Genomic DNA, 19,320 nt, shown 5'->3' with positions numbered 1-19,320 from the left:
GTATATGAGGTGTCTCCTCATTATTGTTGTTGTTGTTGTTCTTGTTGTTGTTGTTCTTGTAGTTGTTATTGTTGTTGTTATTATTGTTGTTGTTGTTCATTGTAGCTGTGTGGAGGGGAAACTCTAGACTGGAAGAATGGTATTTGCTTTCTGGGTATATTGGGGGGGGGGTTTCCACTATACAATCGCTACTAAGGATCTCCAGGCAGATGGTACAGGAGGGTTTTCAGTCCTTTCTTTATTTGCATGCTAGAAAATTACCTTTCCCAAGCTGCTTTTCTCTCCGCAAGGAAAAGATTTAGACAGTGGCATTTCCTCCCCTAAACAGCATGATAAAAAGTAGAGACGTCACCCTGCCAACAAAAGTCCGCATGGTCAGAGCAATGGTATTCCCAGTAGTCATGTATGGCTGCGAGAGTTGGACTATAAGGAAGGCCGAGCACCAAAGAATAGATTCTTTTGAACTATGGTGCTGGAGAAGACTCTTGAGAGTCCCTTGGACTGCAAGAAGATCAAATCAGTCAATCCTAAAAGAAATCAACCCTGACTGTTCCCTGGAAGGCCAGATAATGAAACTGAAGCTCAAATACTTTGGCCACCCAATGAGAAGGGAGCACTCACTGGAGAAGACCCTGATGCTGGGAAAGATTGAAGGTCAAAGAAGACGGGGACGGCAAAGGAGGAGATGGTTAGACAGTGTCATAGATGCAACGAACATGAAACTGAGCAAACCTCAGAGGATGGCGGAAGACAGGAAGGCCTGGCGGGATCTTATCCATGGGGTCGCGAAGAGTCGGACTCGATTGTGCGACTGAACAAATCTTGATAAGCCACGTGGGTCGCTAGGCTGCTGGGGCCACCGGCCACCATGTGCAAGGCCATGCCTGCTGCAGCCATCCGACTGCAACCGCTACCTAGAAGCCACTAGGCCTCAGAGGTCCACTGGGATGCCATGTGGAAGGCCCAGGCCACTGCACACAGGCTGGCCGCTCAGGGCTCTTCCATCTCTGAGTGCAGCATGTAGAACATGGTCAGGGACCTGTCTACCTGAGGGACCGCCTTTCCCCGTATGTTCCTCAGAGAGCACTGAGATCTGGGACGCAACGTTGCCTGACCTTTCCTGGCCCTAAAGAGGCCAGGTTGACAACAACCAGGTCTAGTGCATTTTCTCTAGCTGCACCAGCATATTGGAACGAGCTCCCTTGTGAGATCCAGGCCCTGCGAGATCTCCAGCAATTTCACAGGGCCGTGAAGACGGAGCTTTTCCGCCAGGCATATCAGTGAGAGCGACGGTATGCCAGCCAAGCCTTGCTGACCTGCTAAGGCATGTACTCTGCATAGGTAGATAACAATGGGGTCGATGTTTAGTTGATATACCGAGCCGCTTTTATTCATATTTATTGTATTTATGTTAAGTTGTTTTATGGATTGATTGTTTTATGTATATTGGTTTTATTAATGCTGTGAGCCGCCCTGAGCCGCTTCGGCGGAAGGGCGGGATAAAAGCCGAATAAATAAATAAAATAAAAAATAGTCTGATTGGGTGGTGGGCTGGCCTGCCCCTGCCCAGCTTCACGATAGATGGCATCCAATGTTCCCTCTAAGCTGTGGAGTCTTGTGAGCAAAAATTTTACTTTGTGAGCTACTGGCATTAAAGGTGTGAGCGAGCGATTTGGCTGCTGCATCAATTAGTCTGCTCTGGAGCCCTCCTTCCTGAGCTAAGACAAAAATGTGTGAGCCGGAGGCTAAAAAACTGTGAGCTGGCTCACACTAACACAGCTGATTTCTTTATTTATTTATTCGATTTGTTATCCCGCCCTAACCCCTAAGGGTCTCTTGGCGGCTTACAGAGTGCTAATCACATTACCGAATCTAACCTAGGGCCACAGATATACAGGGGTAGTGACAGCCCTACCAGGCACCCTTGTTCCGGCGGATCTTCGGTTGTTGTCCTGTTCTTGCGGGCAGTAGTCGGTGGCTTAGAGGGAACACTGATGGCATCCCTCCTTCAGCGGGGGACAAACTGGCCCCCACCTACCAATGGCAAGCCTCGGGGGGAGGATAAGTAGCCACATGGTTTTCATAGTGATTGGAGCTATTTGTCATAGTAGGGATAATGGATTACTGCTAGCCTAAACTAACAGTATTTCAAGACCTGATAGTGCAGTAATGTACTTTTTATCTATTGCTGCTTCCATGCTGTAGTTTCTGGTGTTTAACTGCTTATCCTTTGGAGATGAAGGGATACAACAGTTAAGGCCAATGTTTGATTACCTTCTAGCAGATGGTTTTAATTGTTTTTTTCTTTCACTCTCGGCTGTTGTGCTGGTTTGTCTTTTAGCTCCTCCAAAGTTTGATCTGACTGCCCGGCTGAAGAGTCACATGGTAGTTCGTGCGGGGACTGCCCTCTGCATTCATGCTTCTTTTACTGTAAGTTGTCCTTTAATTCTTTGTGGCCGGCTCCCTCATCGTGTAAATAATGCTTTATAAGTTTGATTTGCAATTAAGAAGAAGAGGAGAAGAAGACAGAGGTCATTTCGGGGGGGATCGCGGGGGATCGCAGTTCCCCCGGGTGAAGTGCGGGGGCGGGGCACACGATGAAGCCCCGCCCCCTGCTTCTGGCCACCCCGCTTCCAGCCCTCATTCAGCCAGGAGGAGGCAGGAGAAGAGGGAAAGTAAGTTGCTTCCTCCCCGCCTCTCCCCACCCCTGCCTGCCTGGGGCCAGGGAGGGCCTTGGTGGGGCTTCCTCGCACTCCCGCCGGGCCCCTGATGTCAGGGGGTGTGGCATATGCTAATGAGTTCCCCTAGCTCTTTTTCTACGAAATGACCCCTGGAAGAAGAGATTGGATTTATAGCCCACCCTTCACTAGGAGTCTCAGAGCAGCTTACAAACTCCTTTCCCTTCCCCTCCCCACAACAGACACCCTGTGAGGTGGGTGGGGCTGAGAGAGCTCTGACAGAAGCTGCTCTTTTTTCAAGAACAGCTGTGCCAGAACTTGTGACTGACCCAAGGTCACATCAGCAGGTGCAAGGGGAGGAGTGGGGAATCAAACCCGGTTCTCCCAGATTAAAGTCCGCACACCTAACCACTACACCAAAAAGATTTTTTTAACCTTCCCTTTCATTTGTGACCTCCTTTTCACTCATTTTGGTATAGTGGTGTAGAGCCAGTTTCCAAGAGCTTACAGTAGCCCCTGTAAGAAGAGCCTCTGTAAGCTCTTGGAGGATTGGTTATATTAGGGGTGTGTCGCCTAATATGCAAAGGAGTTGCTGCTACAAAAAGAGCCCTGGCGCCCGTTTGCATGTGTAGGATTTTCTTTTAAAGTAATCACAATAATGCAAAGTAATGCTGATTGGGATGCCAGACTAATCGGGGCTTTATGAGCCCTGTAATCCCTTCTCTCCTCGGATCCATGCCATGGAGCTTTATCAGTGGGATCAAGCACTGCCTTTAGTAGTAGCATGTTTGCTCTGGATTCATTAAGATTCTCCAAGCTACTTTGGGCATTTTTTGGGGGTGGTCATCAGAGCTATCTGGGATCCACTGAATGTGGTTCTGCTGTTCCTGATGATCACAGAAGGATGAAATTCAAAGGGAAATCTGGGCAAATGGTTATTTTTTTTTCCTGCCACGTTCTCAAAAGTCACCCTCTTCCTTACAGTTTTACAGTTGCTAGGTCACAATTCGCTCTGTCCCTTTCAAACAGCAGTTTGAGTAGGAAACCCAGCAACCATGGCTCCTCCCTTCCATTCCTTTTGTCCAACCCAGGGGTCATTTCATAGAAAAAGAGGTGCAGGAGCTCATTAGCATAACTTATTTGCATATGCCACACCCCCTGATGTCACTGGAAGTGTGTCAGAAGGCAACACCCACCGCTCAGGCTCCACTGGACTGTTTTGGATTGCTAGCTATGGGTGGGGCGTGCAGATGTGTCCTCGCAGAGGAGGGAGAGCTTGTACCTGAATAAAACTTGGTCTTAAAGGTGCCACTGGACTGTTTTGGGCCGGGGGAGCTCTGCAATTTACCTGGTTGCTTCTTGCTCTGACTGAGGGCTGCTGGGAGCAGGGGGTGGGGTTTGTTGCATGTGCCCACCCCCTGGGCTCTTTACTGCTGGAACTCCGCTCCTGTGCGCTCCTGCAGGAAATGACCCCTGGTCCAACCCTTCTCCTGCTAGCTGTAGCAAGCACAGTTCTAAGTATGATACACAGAGCAGGTAAAGGGAGAGAATCAGGGAAAGAAAAGGTGGGATAAGTCACATTTTCTGCTTTTGACAAGTTTTGTTTCTGGCAGGGCTCCCCTCCACCAACTGCGGTGTGGCAAAAGGATGGGATCCCCACAAGGGGAAGGGAGAGCATCACCAAAAGCAAGAATCACTCCCAGTTCCTGATCCATAGCACCAAACGCTTTGATACTGGACTCTACCGCATCGTGCTCAGCAATGACTATGGGGAAGCCTCCTACGACATCCATGTGCGAGTGGCAGGTACAGGAGAATGCCTTGCAAGCTTGGCATTAGACAGAATTGTGAAACTGAGACTGTGTTCCCTTTATACCTACCCATACAGCATGGGATGCACTGTCTACATGAACAGATTATCTGGGGAATGTTTGAACTTCTGAATTGACATTGGAACACCAAAATGGGAGCAGAAGAGAGCTCTTGGATTAGGGGAATATCTGCATGGGATAGGACCATTTTTTATTCTGTAGGATAAGAGCCTCCTCTTAGGAGTCATATGCATGAAAGCATAAAGTCAGGAAGTTGGGTGAGGGCGAGAAGGTGTGTGTGGTATCAGTTCTGGAAATTGTGTGCTATTTTTTCACCCCCTTTCTATTTAGGAACTGTATGACTCCTAGATTTCTAAACTGAAACAAAGTAGATGTTTTACTGCATTTTTCTCATCATGTTTTGCCTTTTAAATTCCCCTCTGAAGGGGTGGAAATCTTCAGACCTTGGTGTGTCAGTAGGCAGGAAGGATGGAAAGAATCTCCCAAGAAGGCACCATGGATTGTGGCCATGTTTCTGTTAGTCCTTGCTTCCTTCTCTGTATGCAGGAGGCTAAGTGAAGTGCTTCTGAGCAAAGTGGGACTTCTACATTTAGATCTCATGACAAACCAGTTGATACAAACCATACTAAACAAGCCCAGTACAAATCACTGTATGGAATCCAAATTTAGCACCCAACAAACCATAATTTGGATGCAGCCTATGTCTCCTAGAAGTAACTTGGCTAATAACCTTGGAAAAGATACTTTGAAATTATAAAAATGTATTTATGACATTTTCACTCTCCCTCGCAGGATTTATCTTTATCTTATTCTTAGCTGAGCAGCATCTTTTCCTCTGTTTTTCTCTGGCTGTCCTACCCAGTTATTTGAATGTGTATTGGTAGATGCTGACCCAGCCTAGGGAACTGAGGGGAGAGACTAAAATCCTTCTTTTATAATGGCACATGAGAAGCTGATGGTAAATAAAACCCAAAAAACTGTTTTATTTCACTTGGTCAGGTAGGAATCAGGTTTGCTACTTATGAAGTGAACAAGAAAACAGGAATGAGGTAACTTTGTATAAAAATAAACATCAGATTGTCACAAACAAGTAGCTGTTTCTGCTATTCAGATTGGTTTTAAAAATTGAGGAGAGATTTCTTGGCAGTCTCTGCTTACATAAACAAGGTCTCACAGACACTAAAGTTGGTGAAAGCAGGAACATTCACACAAGTTCCATTTTCCTTCCATATACACTGGCTAGGGATCACCCCTGACTTCTACGAGCTATTTCCCTCAGTCTTGATAGGGATGGGCTACTTGTCCCACTTCCCTAACTCAGGATTTTTCTTGATCCTCTCACAGTCTGTTTTGCTCTCTCACTGTTAACTCTCAGCTCCATAACTCCTAATTGACCCTCTCAGCTGAAGAATTCCATTTTAATCCCGTCACTCAAGGTTCTCAGGCCGGCTTACAGCATTAACCATGTACTGTCCATCACAGCATTCTATTCCATTTAATATCTAGGAACTGTAATCTTTTCCAAATTGTCGTGTTACATGATTCTAGCCTAATAAAAGAATATTATGCAGTGCTTTATAGGTAAAGAGGGTGGTTGATTTAATAACTCTTTTGTTTATTACTAGCTGCTACTGTGTGCTGTTGTGGGTTTTGTGGTACTGTGAGGATAGCATTTCAGTTAATTAACAGTGTGCATAGGTATCAATGAAACATGAATACTGGCATCTGATAACTGGTGGAAACGAAAACTCCATCATTCTGAATGTATGGAGCTGCAGCTGCCTTATACCAAATCAGACCACTGGGGAATCTTAGCTCAGTACTGTCTGCTTTGGCCGCAGCTCTCCAGTGTACAGGCAGAGATGGTTCTTTCCCAACATTGACTACCTGAGATCAGGGGTCATTTCATAGAAAAAGAGGTGCAGGAGCTTATTAGCATAACTTATTAGCATAATTTATTTGCATATGCCTCACCCTGGCGGGATCTAGTCCATGGGGTCGCGAAGAGTCGGACTCGACTGTGCGACTGAACAACAACAGCACCCACTGAAATCACCGGAAGTGTGTCAGAAGGCAACACCCACCACTCAGGCTCCACTGGACTGTTTTGGATTGCTAGCTATTGGTGGTGGTGGTGGGGAACGTGCAGATCTGCCCTCGCAGAGGAGGGAGAGCTTGTACCTGAAGGCAGGCTGGGGGGGGGGCTCTGCAACATCCCTGGCTGCTTCTTGCTCCTCGTGGCCCAACTGAGGGCTGCTGGGAGCAGGGGGCGGAGCTTGTTGCATATGCCAGCCCCCTGGGCTCCTTACTGCTGGAGCTCCGCTCCTGCGTGCTCCCGCAGGAAATTATCCCTGCCTGAGATGTTTTAACTGGAGTTGCCAGAGATGGAGCTTGGGATCTTCTGCATGCACAGCAGGTGCTCTGCCACTAAGCCATGGTTCCATCCCATCTGTTGATGGTTTCTCAATAGGAATTTGGAATATCACATAGTATGATCACTCAGTATGATCTGCCCCAAAAATATCCCGAAAAGAACATGGACTAGTTCATCCCCCTAGTGAGAGATGTTGCAAAATGAAGGATGGATGGCCACAGAGATAAACATTGGCTCATATTCAGTATTTCTGCCTTAGATTTCCCGAGGCCTCCTACTAATCTGAACCTTTACGAGGAGGTGCCGAATACTGTATCTCTGACCTGGGATCACTCTCCAGATATCAAAGAGGACGGGAGCGCCCATTATGTCATCCTGAAACGTGACACCAGCACTGCGACGTGGTTCACAGCAGCAGAGAAAGTTTACAGTAACAAGTACACAGTCACGGGTCTGCTTCCTGGCAGGAAATATTTCTTTCGGGTCATTGCCCGCAATGATATTGGTGATAGCGATCCTCTAGATTCAAGGGATTCCTGGCATATCAATAAAGACAAAGGTAAGCATGTATTTTCATATATTTTCCTTTGTGGCCAAGAATGGTTTTGCTGAGACAGTAGCCTGGATTTCACGGATTTATGTGCAACTTGCAGGTCTGTGGTGGCTCAAGTGGTTAAGACGCTGAACTGCAGGCTGTGGAAGGTCGGTAGTTCAGCAGTTCGAGACCCGAGTGTGCCTCATGACGGAGTGAGCTCCCGTCTCTAGTTCCAGCTCCTGCCAACCTAGCAGTTCGAAAGCAAGAAATTGCAAGTATATAAATAGATACCACTTCGGTGGGAAGGTAACAGCGTTCCGTGCGCCTTGGTGTTTAGTCATGCCGGCCACATGACCATGGAAACGTCTTCGGACAGTGCTGGCTCTTCGGCTCTGAAACGGAGATGAGCACCGCAACCCTAGAGTCGGACTCGACTGGCTTTCGAGCAAGGGAACCTTTACTTTTTACCTGCAGGTCTGCCATAGGCTCTCTCTACCTGGAAATCATCACAGCCTTTTTACACAGTTTGGTGTAGTGGTTAAGTGCGCGGACTCTAATCTGGGAGAACCGGGTTTGATTCCCCACGCCTCCACTCGCACCTGGCTGGATGACCTTGGGCAAGCCATAGCTCTGATAACAGCTGTTCTTGAAAAAGAGTAGTTTCTGTCAGAGCTCTCTCAGCCCCACCTACCTCACAGGGTGTCTGTTGTGGGGAGGGGAAGGGAAAGGAGTTTGTAAGCCTCTCTGAGACACCTTTGGGTAGTGGAGGGCGGGGTATAAATCCAATCTCTTCTTCTTCTTTTGCCTCACAGGGTGTCCGTTGTAGGGAGGGGAAGGGAAAGGAGTTTGCAAGCCGCTCTGAGACTCCTTTGGGTAGTGAAGGGCGGGGGATAAATCCAATTTCTTCTTCTTCTTCTTCTTCTTCTTCTATCTCACAGGGTGTCTGTTGTGCGGAGGGGAAGGGAAAAGGAGTTTGTAAGCCGCTCTGAGACTCCTTTAGGTAGTGAAGGGCGGGGTATAAATCCAATCCCCTCCTCCTCCTCTTCTTCTTTGTCTTCGTCTTCTTCTTCTATTGACTGGCTGTATTTTTACCCTGTTTTTCAGCCAGAAAACTACAACAGTGTTTTGCAGCATTAAAATATCAAAACAAAACACCTTTAAAAGGTGCTCAGGGAAAGGAGCTCTTCTCAGTGAACTCTGGATTGGAGGAAGGTTGCCCGGCTGCCAACTCCACTCCGTGTAGCATCACTGATGGTAGCTAGGCTCAACTGGCATGATGGAAGGGCTCTTGGCTGTTATCTGTTCTCCCCCTGGTCTCGCTGCTGGTGGCTAGAAGGAAGGGGTTGAGAACCAAAGACAGTATTTCATGGTCAGGGAAGGGGTCCATAACTTGCATTTGCCAAGGTAATAGGAATGTGGCATAGGAGAGGCTCTTACACCGGATGCCTGCTGATTTCTCCTCACAAAGTGACTCTGAGGTGACTCTTCTTCCCATTGCACTTTCTTCTGGCTTTTGAGAGTGGCTGGAGAGAAAAAAAAATATGAATTTAAAGCAACCTATGATGGCATGTGCTGGGGAGAAATTAGCAGAAGAGTCACTTCCGTTCTCCCACCAGTTTTCCTCTACGATATGCCCTACAAGCCCTGCATTAGAATTGTGAGAGAAACATATTGTTATATGCTTCTCACTTGGTTCTGTTTGAAATAGGGCATACTGTGGAGACCAGTGTTCCCTCTGAGCTGAGTTAGTGTGAGCCAGCTCACAGTTTTTTTAGCCTCTGGCTCACCCGTTTTTGTCCTCGCTCAGGAAGGGACGGCTCCAGAGCAGACTGATTTATGCAGTAGCCAAATCACCTGCTCACAACTTCAATGCCAGTAGCTCAGAAAGTAGAATTTGTGCTCACAGGACTCCACAGCTTAGAGGGAACATTGCTGGAGACGTGTGACATTTTTGCAGTATTTGCTTTATTTATAAATGTGCATGCACTCTTACAGACCAGCAGATCTCTTAACTCACACCAGATGCCCAGGCGTATCATGTACCTCAAAGTGCTTCAGCCAGCTCACAGCAGTCTCTGTAGGCTTCTCTGCCTGTTCTTCCAGCCTCCAAACTGGTATCTTTTCATACACAGATAACCATCTGCCCCCTTCCTTCAACTGGGAAAGGGGTGATCACTTGCTCCAAGCCCTGATGAGTACTTGGACAGTATAATTTACTAATATTTAAGGTCAGTTGAAGAAACATCACAGCTCATTTTATCATGGGATAATGTTACTTTGGGCCAAACCCGAATGATAAGCCAGTTCTCAGTAAAGGAGGTATACGCTTGGTATATACCAAGCTGAATAAATACCTGAAAAATACCTGAAATAGCCGCACCTGAATAAAAGCCAATATTATTTGACTTTTATCCGGGCTTGGCTAGAAGGCATTTAAAGAGACTCTGCAGTCTCTTTAAATGCCTTCTGAGTTCAAGTGAACTCAGCAAGCATTTGAAGTTTAATCTCAGCAAGCATACACAACTCTGTAAGTGAACTCAGAAGGGATTTAAACTTTGAATGCTTGTCGAGTTCACTCACAGAGTCACACTGCAGTGGCGACATGACTCAGTGAACGAACTCAGCAAGCGTTTAAAGTTTAAATCCCTTCTCCATTATACCCTGTGGGGACAGTCCCCTTAGGGTATAATGGAGCCAAATAAATTCAGGTTTCCCAAATATTTACCAGAATCCCAATACAAAACCGATATTGGCATTCGGGAATATTCAGGAATACTGACATTTTTCAGGTCCAGTGGACCTGAATCCGGAGGAAAAAACTGATCTTTTTGCACTCCCCTATTTAGTAACATAATTCAAAATGCACAGCCTATTGAGAACGGGAGGTCTATCCCAAGAATAGCTTTTGTACACTCCCGTTTTGTTTGCCCCATTAAATCAATACAAAAACTCTATAACACCTATTTTTCCATTACCATGGGATGGATATACCTGCCACGAGCAGTATGCACTGCTCACTGTCAGATCATATTTAACTCTCTGAGGTCCCGTTCACACTAGGCGATTTGGGCCGGGAGCGGGACAGTTCGGGGGCGGATCAAACTGGCGCGATCACACCACAACATCTGGGAAGCGTCGTGCTTCCGTCCCCGAACTGGCCCTTCCCCGCCTCAACTTGCAGCCACCTACCTTGGTGGTTCAAGGGGAAGCTGCACGGCAAGCCGGGCGTTTGATCGCTGGCGCGTCCTTGCGCCGGTACTACCCCGGCCTGTAGCCGAACTGCGCATGCTCCGACATGCGCAGTTCGGCCGGCTCCCGGTCAGGGCCGTGTTTTCTCCCCGGCGTTTGATCGTGCTGGGGAGAAAAGGCGCCGCGGCCAGGGGATCCGTGGGATCCTGCTGCGGCGTCTCAACGTTGGCGCGGCTTTTAAAAGCCGCGCCTTTAGAGGCTTTTCCCCTGCCATGTGGCAGGGGCCAGAAACATACAACAAACCATTTGTCTCCAAATTTCATGTCTTTTCAAAATGTTTTCAAATCTCATCGGCCTTTTTCTAATTTGATATTAAGTTCCTCAGAAGACAGGAGGTACTGAAATGAAAGGTCCAGACACATCTTGGATCTACTACTGCTGCTTAACATTTACATTAGAACTCTGGTGGCTCCAAGACTAATGGTCCTGTTTCCAGTTAGTTGCCAGCCAGATGTTTTTAAGAAATCTACAAGCAGATCATGGGAGCAAAGGTCTACTCCCGCTATTTGCCCCCCCCAAGCAATTGTCGCTTAAAGATATGCCGCTTCTGAATCTGGAGGTTCACATGAACCCATGAATCAGGCCCTTGATCTATCAAAGGCAATACCATCTGCTCAGACTGGCAGGGTCTCAGGCAGAGGGACCTTCTGCATGCCAAGCGGATGCTCTCCCAAGGAGCCATGGCCCCTCCCCAGTTAGCTGTTATGGCTTCTAGGTGTCAGTCTTCCTTTAATTTGGAACCAGAGGCCAGCACCACATCTGATGACAGTGAATTCAGTAAACCACTTGTGCATTGTGTAAAGAAGCACTTCCCTTTTTCTGTTCCGAATCCACTGGCTAGCAATTTTATTGGGTGATTTAAAGTTCTGGTGTTATGACACTTTCTTCAAACCACTGATTACTTTGGTTGCAGTTTTCCAGACACAATATATTTTTTGAGATGGAACAACCAGAACTGTGCACTGTGTTCCAAATACTTAACAAGTTTCTATAAAGATGTTACAAAATTGGCAGGTTTTTGGAGTTTTTTGGTCCAGTCCTTCCCTAATGGTCCCTAACACGGATTTGTATCCTTTTAACCAGCACACACTGAGCTGGTCATTTTGTGAAGCTCCCTACCTGAATCGCAGCCTTTCCCATGCTACCCATTTTCCAGGCAGTCACCTCCAGTTCAGACTTTATCAAAGTTAGGGTTTTTTTGCCCCAATGCGCATTTTAACACTGAACTCATTTGCCATTCTGTTCACCCAGTTTGATGAATAAGAGGGTCAGGGCTCTTTTTGTAGAAAAAGCCCAGCAGGAACTCATTAGCATAATAGGCCATACCCAGCAGCAGGAACTCATTAGCATATTAGGCCACACCCATGACAGCACAGCTCATTAGTATATTAGGCCACATCCCCGTGTTGCCAGAAGTGTGGTCATCCAGCCACACCCACCTTTTGCTTCTTATTCTGTTTACCTTGTTTGTTATCAAAACCCAGGGCTTTTTTGCAGCAAGAACTCCTTTGCATGTTAGGCCACACACCCCTAATGTAGCCAATCCTAATGAGTTTCTGCTGTTGGGTGTGGCCTATTATGCTAATGAGTGCCTGCTGGGCATGGCCAACTTGGGAGCCAGCCGGAACTCCGTTCCTGTGCGTTCCTGCCCAAAAATAGCCCTGAGAGGGATTTTTGAAGCTCTGCCGTCTGCTTCTGTTTTCACCTAAGTGAATTATTGGAAACTCGGCTACTTCACTTCTCATCTGTAAACCCAGATTATATTTAAAATAGCACCAGTCCCAAAAGACATCATTGTGAAAGCCTATGCTTGCTTTACTTCATTATGAGAAATATTAAAAATTAATAGTAACTGATAAAAATGGATAAAAATACACCTATTCTCTTATCCCATGACTGCTAAGTTTGTTCGTTGGCCTTTACTGAATCACGTTCAAAAGCATGTATTATTTGCTAGATTACTTCTGTCGACATGACTTTCTCGAAGGATACCAAAAGATTGTGAGACCAAATTTACCTTCGCAAAAGTCATACTGATCCTTCCTCAACTAAGATTGTTCTTCTGTATGATTAATAATGTCGTCTTCCATAATAAAAGTAAAGGTAAAGGTTCCCTTGCTCGAAAGCCAGTCGAATCCGACTCTAGGGTTGCGGTGCTCATCTCCGTTTCAAAGCCGAAGAGCCAGCGCTGTCCGAAGACGTTTCCATGGTCACATGGCCGGCATGACTAAACACCAAGGCGCACGGAACGCTGTTACCTTCCCACTGAAGTGGTACCTATTTATCTACTTGCAATTTCTTGCTTTCGAACTGCTAGGTTGGCAGGAGCTGGAACTAGAGATGGGAGCTCACTCCGTCATGCGGCACCCGGGACTCAAACTACTGACCTTCCACAGCCTGCAGTTCAGTGTCTTAACCACTTGAGCCACTGCAGCTCCTGGCTCTTTCATAATACTTTCCACCAATTAACCCAGGACATACCTGAGTAAAGAACTATAAATTTCTCTTTATAGAGCTTTTCCAGTTCACAAAGTACTTTATAATTTGTGTTTTCCCACTTACCACAGCCATAAGAACTAAAACTACCCCCCCATTTTCCAGTCCAGAATGGAGACTCAGAGAGATTTGGTTGCTTGTGCACCTGTGAGATGGAACTTCCCCCTGAACCAAACTGGTTTTCTCTGGATGTTTACTATGAGGCTAACTGTATTCAGTCAAACGTGAGCTAAAATGACTGTATTTGAGTTGAAAACTCAGTCAGTAAATGCCCAGGGAAACTGTATTGTGCTTTCCTTTTATATCTTATCTGAACTTCAAGAGTGAAGAACAGAAGCTCTAGAACATATTCTCCTACATAGTCACATAAATGAAAATGATGTGTGTGTGTGCGCACGCACTTGCAAACCTTCACTTAGCCCAGCACAATTTAAATCTATCAGAGCATCTGGGGGGGAGTTCATTTAACTCAGAGCTTTGCATTCTTGGTTTTCAAAAGTAGAGTAAGTTACCACAGAAAAGACAGGGTAAAGCATCTCTGGACAGCTTGCCTCCTTGTAAAATTTAAATATATGTTTGTTCTGGAACTATTGTAACACTGTTTTGAACTAGGCCTGTGATTCTACTTCCTAAAGCAAACCTCAGTTATGAAAAGATCAATTGTTTACGTCAGCGTAGAATTGAGGGACACAAAACCAAACACGTAGTTGAGCGGTTCTAGAGCCCGTGTTGATCCATTGTGTCCTCCACAGAACTGTTCCATGCCAGGATAAAGGAATACCATGAGCGGGACTGGCGCCATGCCCCTCATTTCATCACCCCACTGAAAAACCATGCAGTACGCCGGGGCCATGACTGTACCATGAGCTGTGCTTTCTTGGGAAATCCTCGTCCTGTGGTTACGTTGTACAAGGGCAATGTCAACATCACAGCCAATTCTAAATTCTGGTACAACTCTACAAGTGGTGTCTGCACCCTCATGATCCCTGCGTGCACGGCCAAGGACAGTGGAGACTACTCTGTCCTCATTGAGAATGAACTCGGGCAGGAAAAATGCAATTGCACATTGACAGTATACGGTAAGTTGAATTCTTCCATGGCAAGGGTTATAGATATTGATACCAGACAATTTGTGTAACCACCAGGGGGTCATTTCGTAGAAAAAGAGGTGCAGGGGCTCATTAGCATAACACATTAGCTTAACCTTTTTTGCATATGCCACACCCCCTGACATCACCGGAAGTGTGTCAGAAGGCAACACCCACCACTCAGGCTCCACTGGACTGTTTTCGATTGCTAGCTGTTTGGGGGGGGGGGTGGAACGTGCAGATCTGTCCTTGCAGAGGAGGGAGAGCTTGTACCTGAATAAAACTTGGTCTTAAAGGTTCCACTGGACTGTTTTGGATTGCTAGCTATGGGGGGGGGGCGCACAGATCTGCCCTCACAGAGGAGGGAGAGCTTGTACCTGAAGGCGGGCCGGGGGGGGGGGCTCTTCAACTTACCTGGCTGCTTCTTGCTCCTTGTGGCCCAACTGAGGGCTGCTGGGAGCAGGGGGCAGACTTGTTGCATGTGCCCGCCCCCTGGGCTCCTTACTGCCGGAGCTCCGCTCCTGTGTGCTCCCGCAGGAAATGACCCCTGGTAATCACACTGAGCATGAAAGAACATGCTAAGCCAAGCAAGCTGTTCATCTGTACTAGATTCAAAGAACTAATTTGACCCAAGCGGGCATTTTCTCATATCAGCCCAAGGAAAAATAAGAGAGTAGCTTTCATTGCCTCCTACTGTGACAAGATGGTTCCAGTTACACTGAGAAATTCATTTTCAGTTGTCGTATGATTTGTTTCCTCAACCAACTGACAGGAGATGAGGGCCACACTAAAGTCAGAGGAAGAAAACAGAAACGAAATAGCAAGGGTGCAGTGGAAAGATAGATTACTTTGTTCCGTTATACCGCCCCTACTCGTTTAACATATGCTTCCTCAGGGGAATATATAAGGATGCAAATAAAAACAAGAAAAAAATAAATTGCCATTAAGAAGCAGAATTAAGAAACTTCGTAAAAAGTTTTACATTTTAGCCCATGCTTATCAACCAGAAAGAAGCCATCCACCCTATTATTCTTGGAGACACTGCATGTGTCACATATTTCCTTCACATGGCGCGTGAACTTCCATGCAAGCAATAGCATACAAACTGTGCATGATTTATCGTATATGATGGCAGCCTGCAAATATGCATTTCATTGTGCAAGGCAATGCTGGGAAGCCGTGAGTGGCTACTGCTCCCCAGCACATGTACATTCTGGTGCAACCACATCAGCGGAGTCACACCCTCCTAAATCTATTGTCTTCAGTGGGCTTAGAAGGGCGTTAACGGCATGGAATTGCACTGCTAGTTTTTTGTTTTGGTTGGGTATAAAGATTAAGGTGTGGTTTGACAGAAGCGGCACAGCATGGGCATCCCAGAAAGGAGGCGAGCAGGCTGCTTGCGGCTTTCTCCTTCTCTCTCTTTTACCCTCGTGTTCTTTGGCCCTGTCCTCCCCCATCCACCAGTTATCATCAGGCTTCAAGGTGTGTGTTTGTCCTTTCAAAGTGAAAGCTGAGAATGGTGTTTCCGGGCACATCTCAGAAACTGATACTGCCGCAATAATAAGAGTCTATCTTTGGCTGGACCGTTCAGCTTTATTTTCGTAACTCGCAGCCAGTGCTTCAGCGCAGCGGTCCGACAGAAGCCAAAACCAGCTTGCAGCTTCGGTTCTGTGCTCACTGCAAAATGGGAAAGCAGAAAGGACTCTTAGGCGCCAGCTTTCAAACTCCAGGGAACAGGAGAGCACAGATTGTACCGAAGGAAATGTATTGATTCACTTAGTATATTTTATTTTAGTCTGCCCTTCCTCCAACGAGCTCGAGGCAGCATACATTATCCCAGGGATCGTTTCGTAGAAAAAGAACTAGGGGAACTCATTAGCATAACTCATTAGCATATGCCACACCCCCTGACATCACCGGAAGTGTGTCATAAGGCCACACCCCCTGCCCCCAACAGTCCCGTCCGCCGCCGCCAGCCTTGCAGCTCCACTGCCGAGCCCCATGAGGGGCCCGGCGGTGGACCTGCAAGGCTGGCGGGAGTGCAAGGAAGCCCCGCGAAGGCCCTCCCTGGCTCCAGGCAGGCAGGCAGGGGTGGGGAGAGGCAGGGAGGAAGCAACTTACCCTCCCTCTTCTCCTGCCTCCTCCTGGCTGAATGAGGGCCGGATGCGGGGCGGCCGGAAGCAGGGGGCGGGGCTTTGTCATGTGCCCTGCCCCCGTACCTCACCCGGGGGAACTGCGATCCCCTGCAATCCCCCCCGAAATGACCTCTACATTATCCTATTCACTCCTCTATTTTACCCCCAATAACAACCCTGTGAGGTAGTTTAGGCTGAAAGTCAGTGACTGGCCCAAGGTCACAAAGTGGGTTAAATGGTGAGTGGGGACTTGAACCTGAATTGCCCAGGTCCTTGTCCAGCAATTTATCCACTACACCACACTGACTCTCAATTGCTTCTCTCCAGCCCAGGGATCATTTCCTGCCGGAACATGCCAGAACGGCGCTCCAGCAGTAAGGAGCCCAGGGGCGGCCCCTCCCACCGCCTGTCTTGGCCCGCCCACCCAGGAGGACGGGCCAGGGAAGTTCTGCAGAGCCCCCCCTGCCACCTGGGGGGGATTTAAATGCCTTTCTTTCCCTTTCCCCAGATGGGGAAGGGAAAGAAAGGCATTCTAAACATGCCTGTCCTTTGTCAGGGTGTGTGGCAGATGCAAATGAGTTATGCAAATGAGCTCCTGCACCTCTTTTTCTATGAAATGACCCCTGCTCCAGCCTATTGCATTTTCGGAGGAAAGAGGTATCCTAATAACCAGGGCTATTTTGGGGCAGGAACGCACAGGAACGGAGTTCCGGCTGGCTCCTGAGTTGGCCACACCCAGCAGGAACTCATTAGCATAATAGGCCACACCCAACAGCAGAAACTCATTAGAATTGGCTACATTAGGGGTGTGTGGCCTAACATGCAAAGGAGTTCCTGCTACAAAAAAAACCCTCTGGGTTTTGACAACAAACAAGGTAAACAGAATAAGAAGCAAAAGGTGGGTGTGGCTGGATGACCACACTTCTAGTAACATGAGGGTGTGGCCTAATAGGCTAATGTGCTGTGCTGTCAAGGGTGTGGCCTAATATGCTAATGAGCGTCTGCTGTTGGGTGTGGCCTATTATGCTAATGAGTTCCTACTGGGCTTTTTCTGTTCAATTTATATCCCACCTTTCCTCCATTGTGGAGGTCAGGGTGGCATACATGGAGCTCCCAGAAAGACGGCTGCCAGGCATGGACCAGGTCTGCTTTGTTTCGGCAAGGTGGCTGCCTGTGTCACATGCTTCCCAGCCATTGCCTGGCACCTTTTTGTATGGTGATCATCTTGCTGTGCCAGAACTATTCATCCCATTCATGCCTGCTGGTTTGAAGAGATTAAAGGATGACCTCGTGGTGAGTCATCGTATAATAACAGCTCCAGACAACCAAGATATCCCGAAATCACTGCAGTCGTTTCAAGCACCTGCTGTGATTGTGGGTGCTTCTGTGTTGTTCAACAGTACGCTCGATTTAGAAATGTGAATGACTAAAACCCCTGCCTGTTTTGAAAGTTTAACTTGGTTTTCAGTTTATCTTGTGACCTCACATATATTTAATGATACATCTCAGCCACTCAGATCCCAAATGTATGTCAGGACATTGTCCACAAGGCAGGCCCACCAGTCTCTCATTACTGGAAAAGGAAACCCCACGGCTGGTAGAATGTAGGCTTCTTTGCGCATCTTAACACAGCTACCTTGCCCCAGGGCTTTTCTTGTAGAAATATCCCAGCAGGAACTCATTAGCATAATAGGCCACAGCCCTGACAGCACAGCTCATTAGCATATTGGGGCACACACCCCATGCCTTCCCTTGGCTTGCCTGGGCGCCCCCCCCCCCAGCTGCGGGGAGCCTGGGCAAGCCGGCCCTTGGACAGGCTGGGGAAGGTATGGGGAGGCATTCAAATGCCTCCCCGATCCTTCCAGCCCCCCCCTGGCCTACCCACCTCGGAGTCGCCGGGGGGGGGGTCGCTCTCCAGGCCTTCCCTCTGTAGCCAGGCACTCAGAGGTTCTGGCTGTAGCGGGCGTGGCCAACTCTGAAGCCAGCCGGAACTCGGTTCCTGTGCGTTCCTGCCCCAAAATAGCCCTGCCTTGCCCTGGGATCTAGTCCTAACAGCCCTAGGTAGAATTTTCCAAGAGCTCGATGACAAACAGTGGTATCACATCTTAATGTTGTATGATCTTTTCCCTGTAGATAAAGATGATAAAAGCCTTCTCGATTCAGTGACCGACAGCCTCCAGAAGTCAAAGCACATCATGTGAACAGCACCTACAGGAGCAAGTTTTAATTCAGCTAAGCACACAGAAGAATCCAGATGCTTTTAATGTTGCTTCGGCACTATAATTGTTGTGCCATTTGTAACCATTACATTACATGAGATGACGGTGCATAATACCTTGTGTCTTTCTTAGGGATAGCTGATACGTCGTTTGCCTCCAAAGCTTTGAGATGACTAAGAATTTTGTCAGTCCTAGCAGAACCTTGGAAATAAAGAAGTGCTGTATCTGACTTTGTGTTGTCCTTTTTTAATTTTTGTGCTATCTTTTCTCTTCCACTGACACCCCGTAATTTATAGTCCATTTGGTTAAAACCTTGGGGTACTATTTTATTATACAGCACAATGTGCCGAGACTAGAATATATGGAAAAAAAGAACAAAAATAGGTCTCTGCTCAAGAGCAAACTATACTTTCAGTACAATCCTGTTGCTAGAGGCTAGAGATGCCAGCAGCATCCAAATGAGGAACTGATGAATAGCATTCCAAAAGCACATCAGGCGATAGATTTCAAGGAATGGTTGCAGTAGATGCAAGATCTTGTATTACTTTTTTTCCCCTTTTGGAAACGGTCGTAGGAAATATCAGCCTTTGATAAACTAAACTCTTATTTGCAGGGGTCATTTCGTAGAAAAAGAGGTGCAGGAGCTCATTAGCATAACTCATTAGCATAACTTATTTGCATATGCCACACCCCCTGACATTACCGGGAGTGTGT

The 19,320-nt window shown here is 47.3% G+C and overlaps 1 protein-coding gene across 1 annotated transcript in view; it reads left to right on the top strand.

Moving 5' to 3' along the window:
• The window catches only part of IGSF22 (immunoglobulin superfamily member 22), a 63,534-nt gene extending 44,779 nt beyond the window's left edge, over positions 1-18,755 (top strand). Inside the window, exons 18-22 of the mRNA XM_015412894.1 lie at positions 2,342-2,430; positions 4,292-4,484; positions 7,144-7,443; positions 13,917-14,243; positions 18,521-18,755. Of these exons, the coding sequence (XP_015268380.1) occupies positions 2,342-2,430; positions 4,292-4,484; positions 7,144-7,443; positions 13,917-14,243; positions 18,521-18,588 (977 nt within the window). The 3' untranslated portion in view covers positions 18,589-18,755. The remainder of the gene's footprint in view (positions 1-2,341; positions 2,431-4,291; positions 4,485-7,143; positions 7,444-13,916; positions 14,244-18,520) is intronic.
• The last annotated feature ends 565 nt before the right edge of the window (positions 18,756-19,320 follow it).

This window comes from Gekko japonicus, unplaced genomic scaffold, assembly GCF_001447785.1.
Source record: "Gekko japonicus isolate JY-2015 unplaced genomic scaffold, Gekko_japonicus_V1.1 scaffold1453, whole genome shotgun sequence".
NCBI classification, from domain to species: domain Eukaryota; kingdom Metazoa; phylum Chordata; class Lepidosauria; order Squamata; family Gekkonidae; genus Gekko; species Gekko japonicus.
The sequence above is the reverse complement of the archived record's forward strand: the minus strand, read 5'-3'. Positions and strand labels throughout refer to the sequence as shown.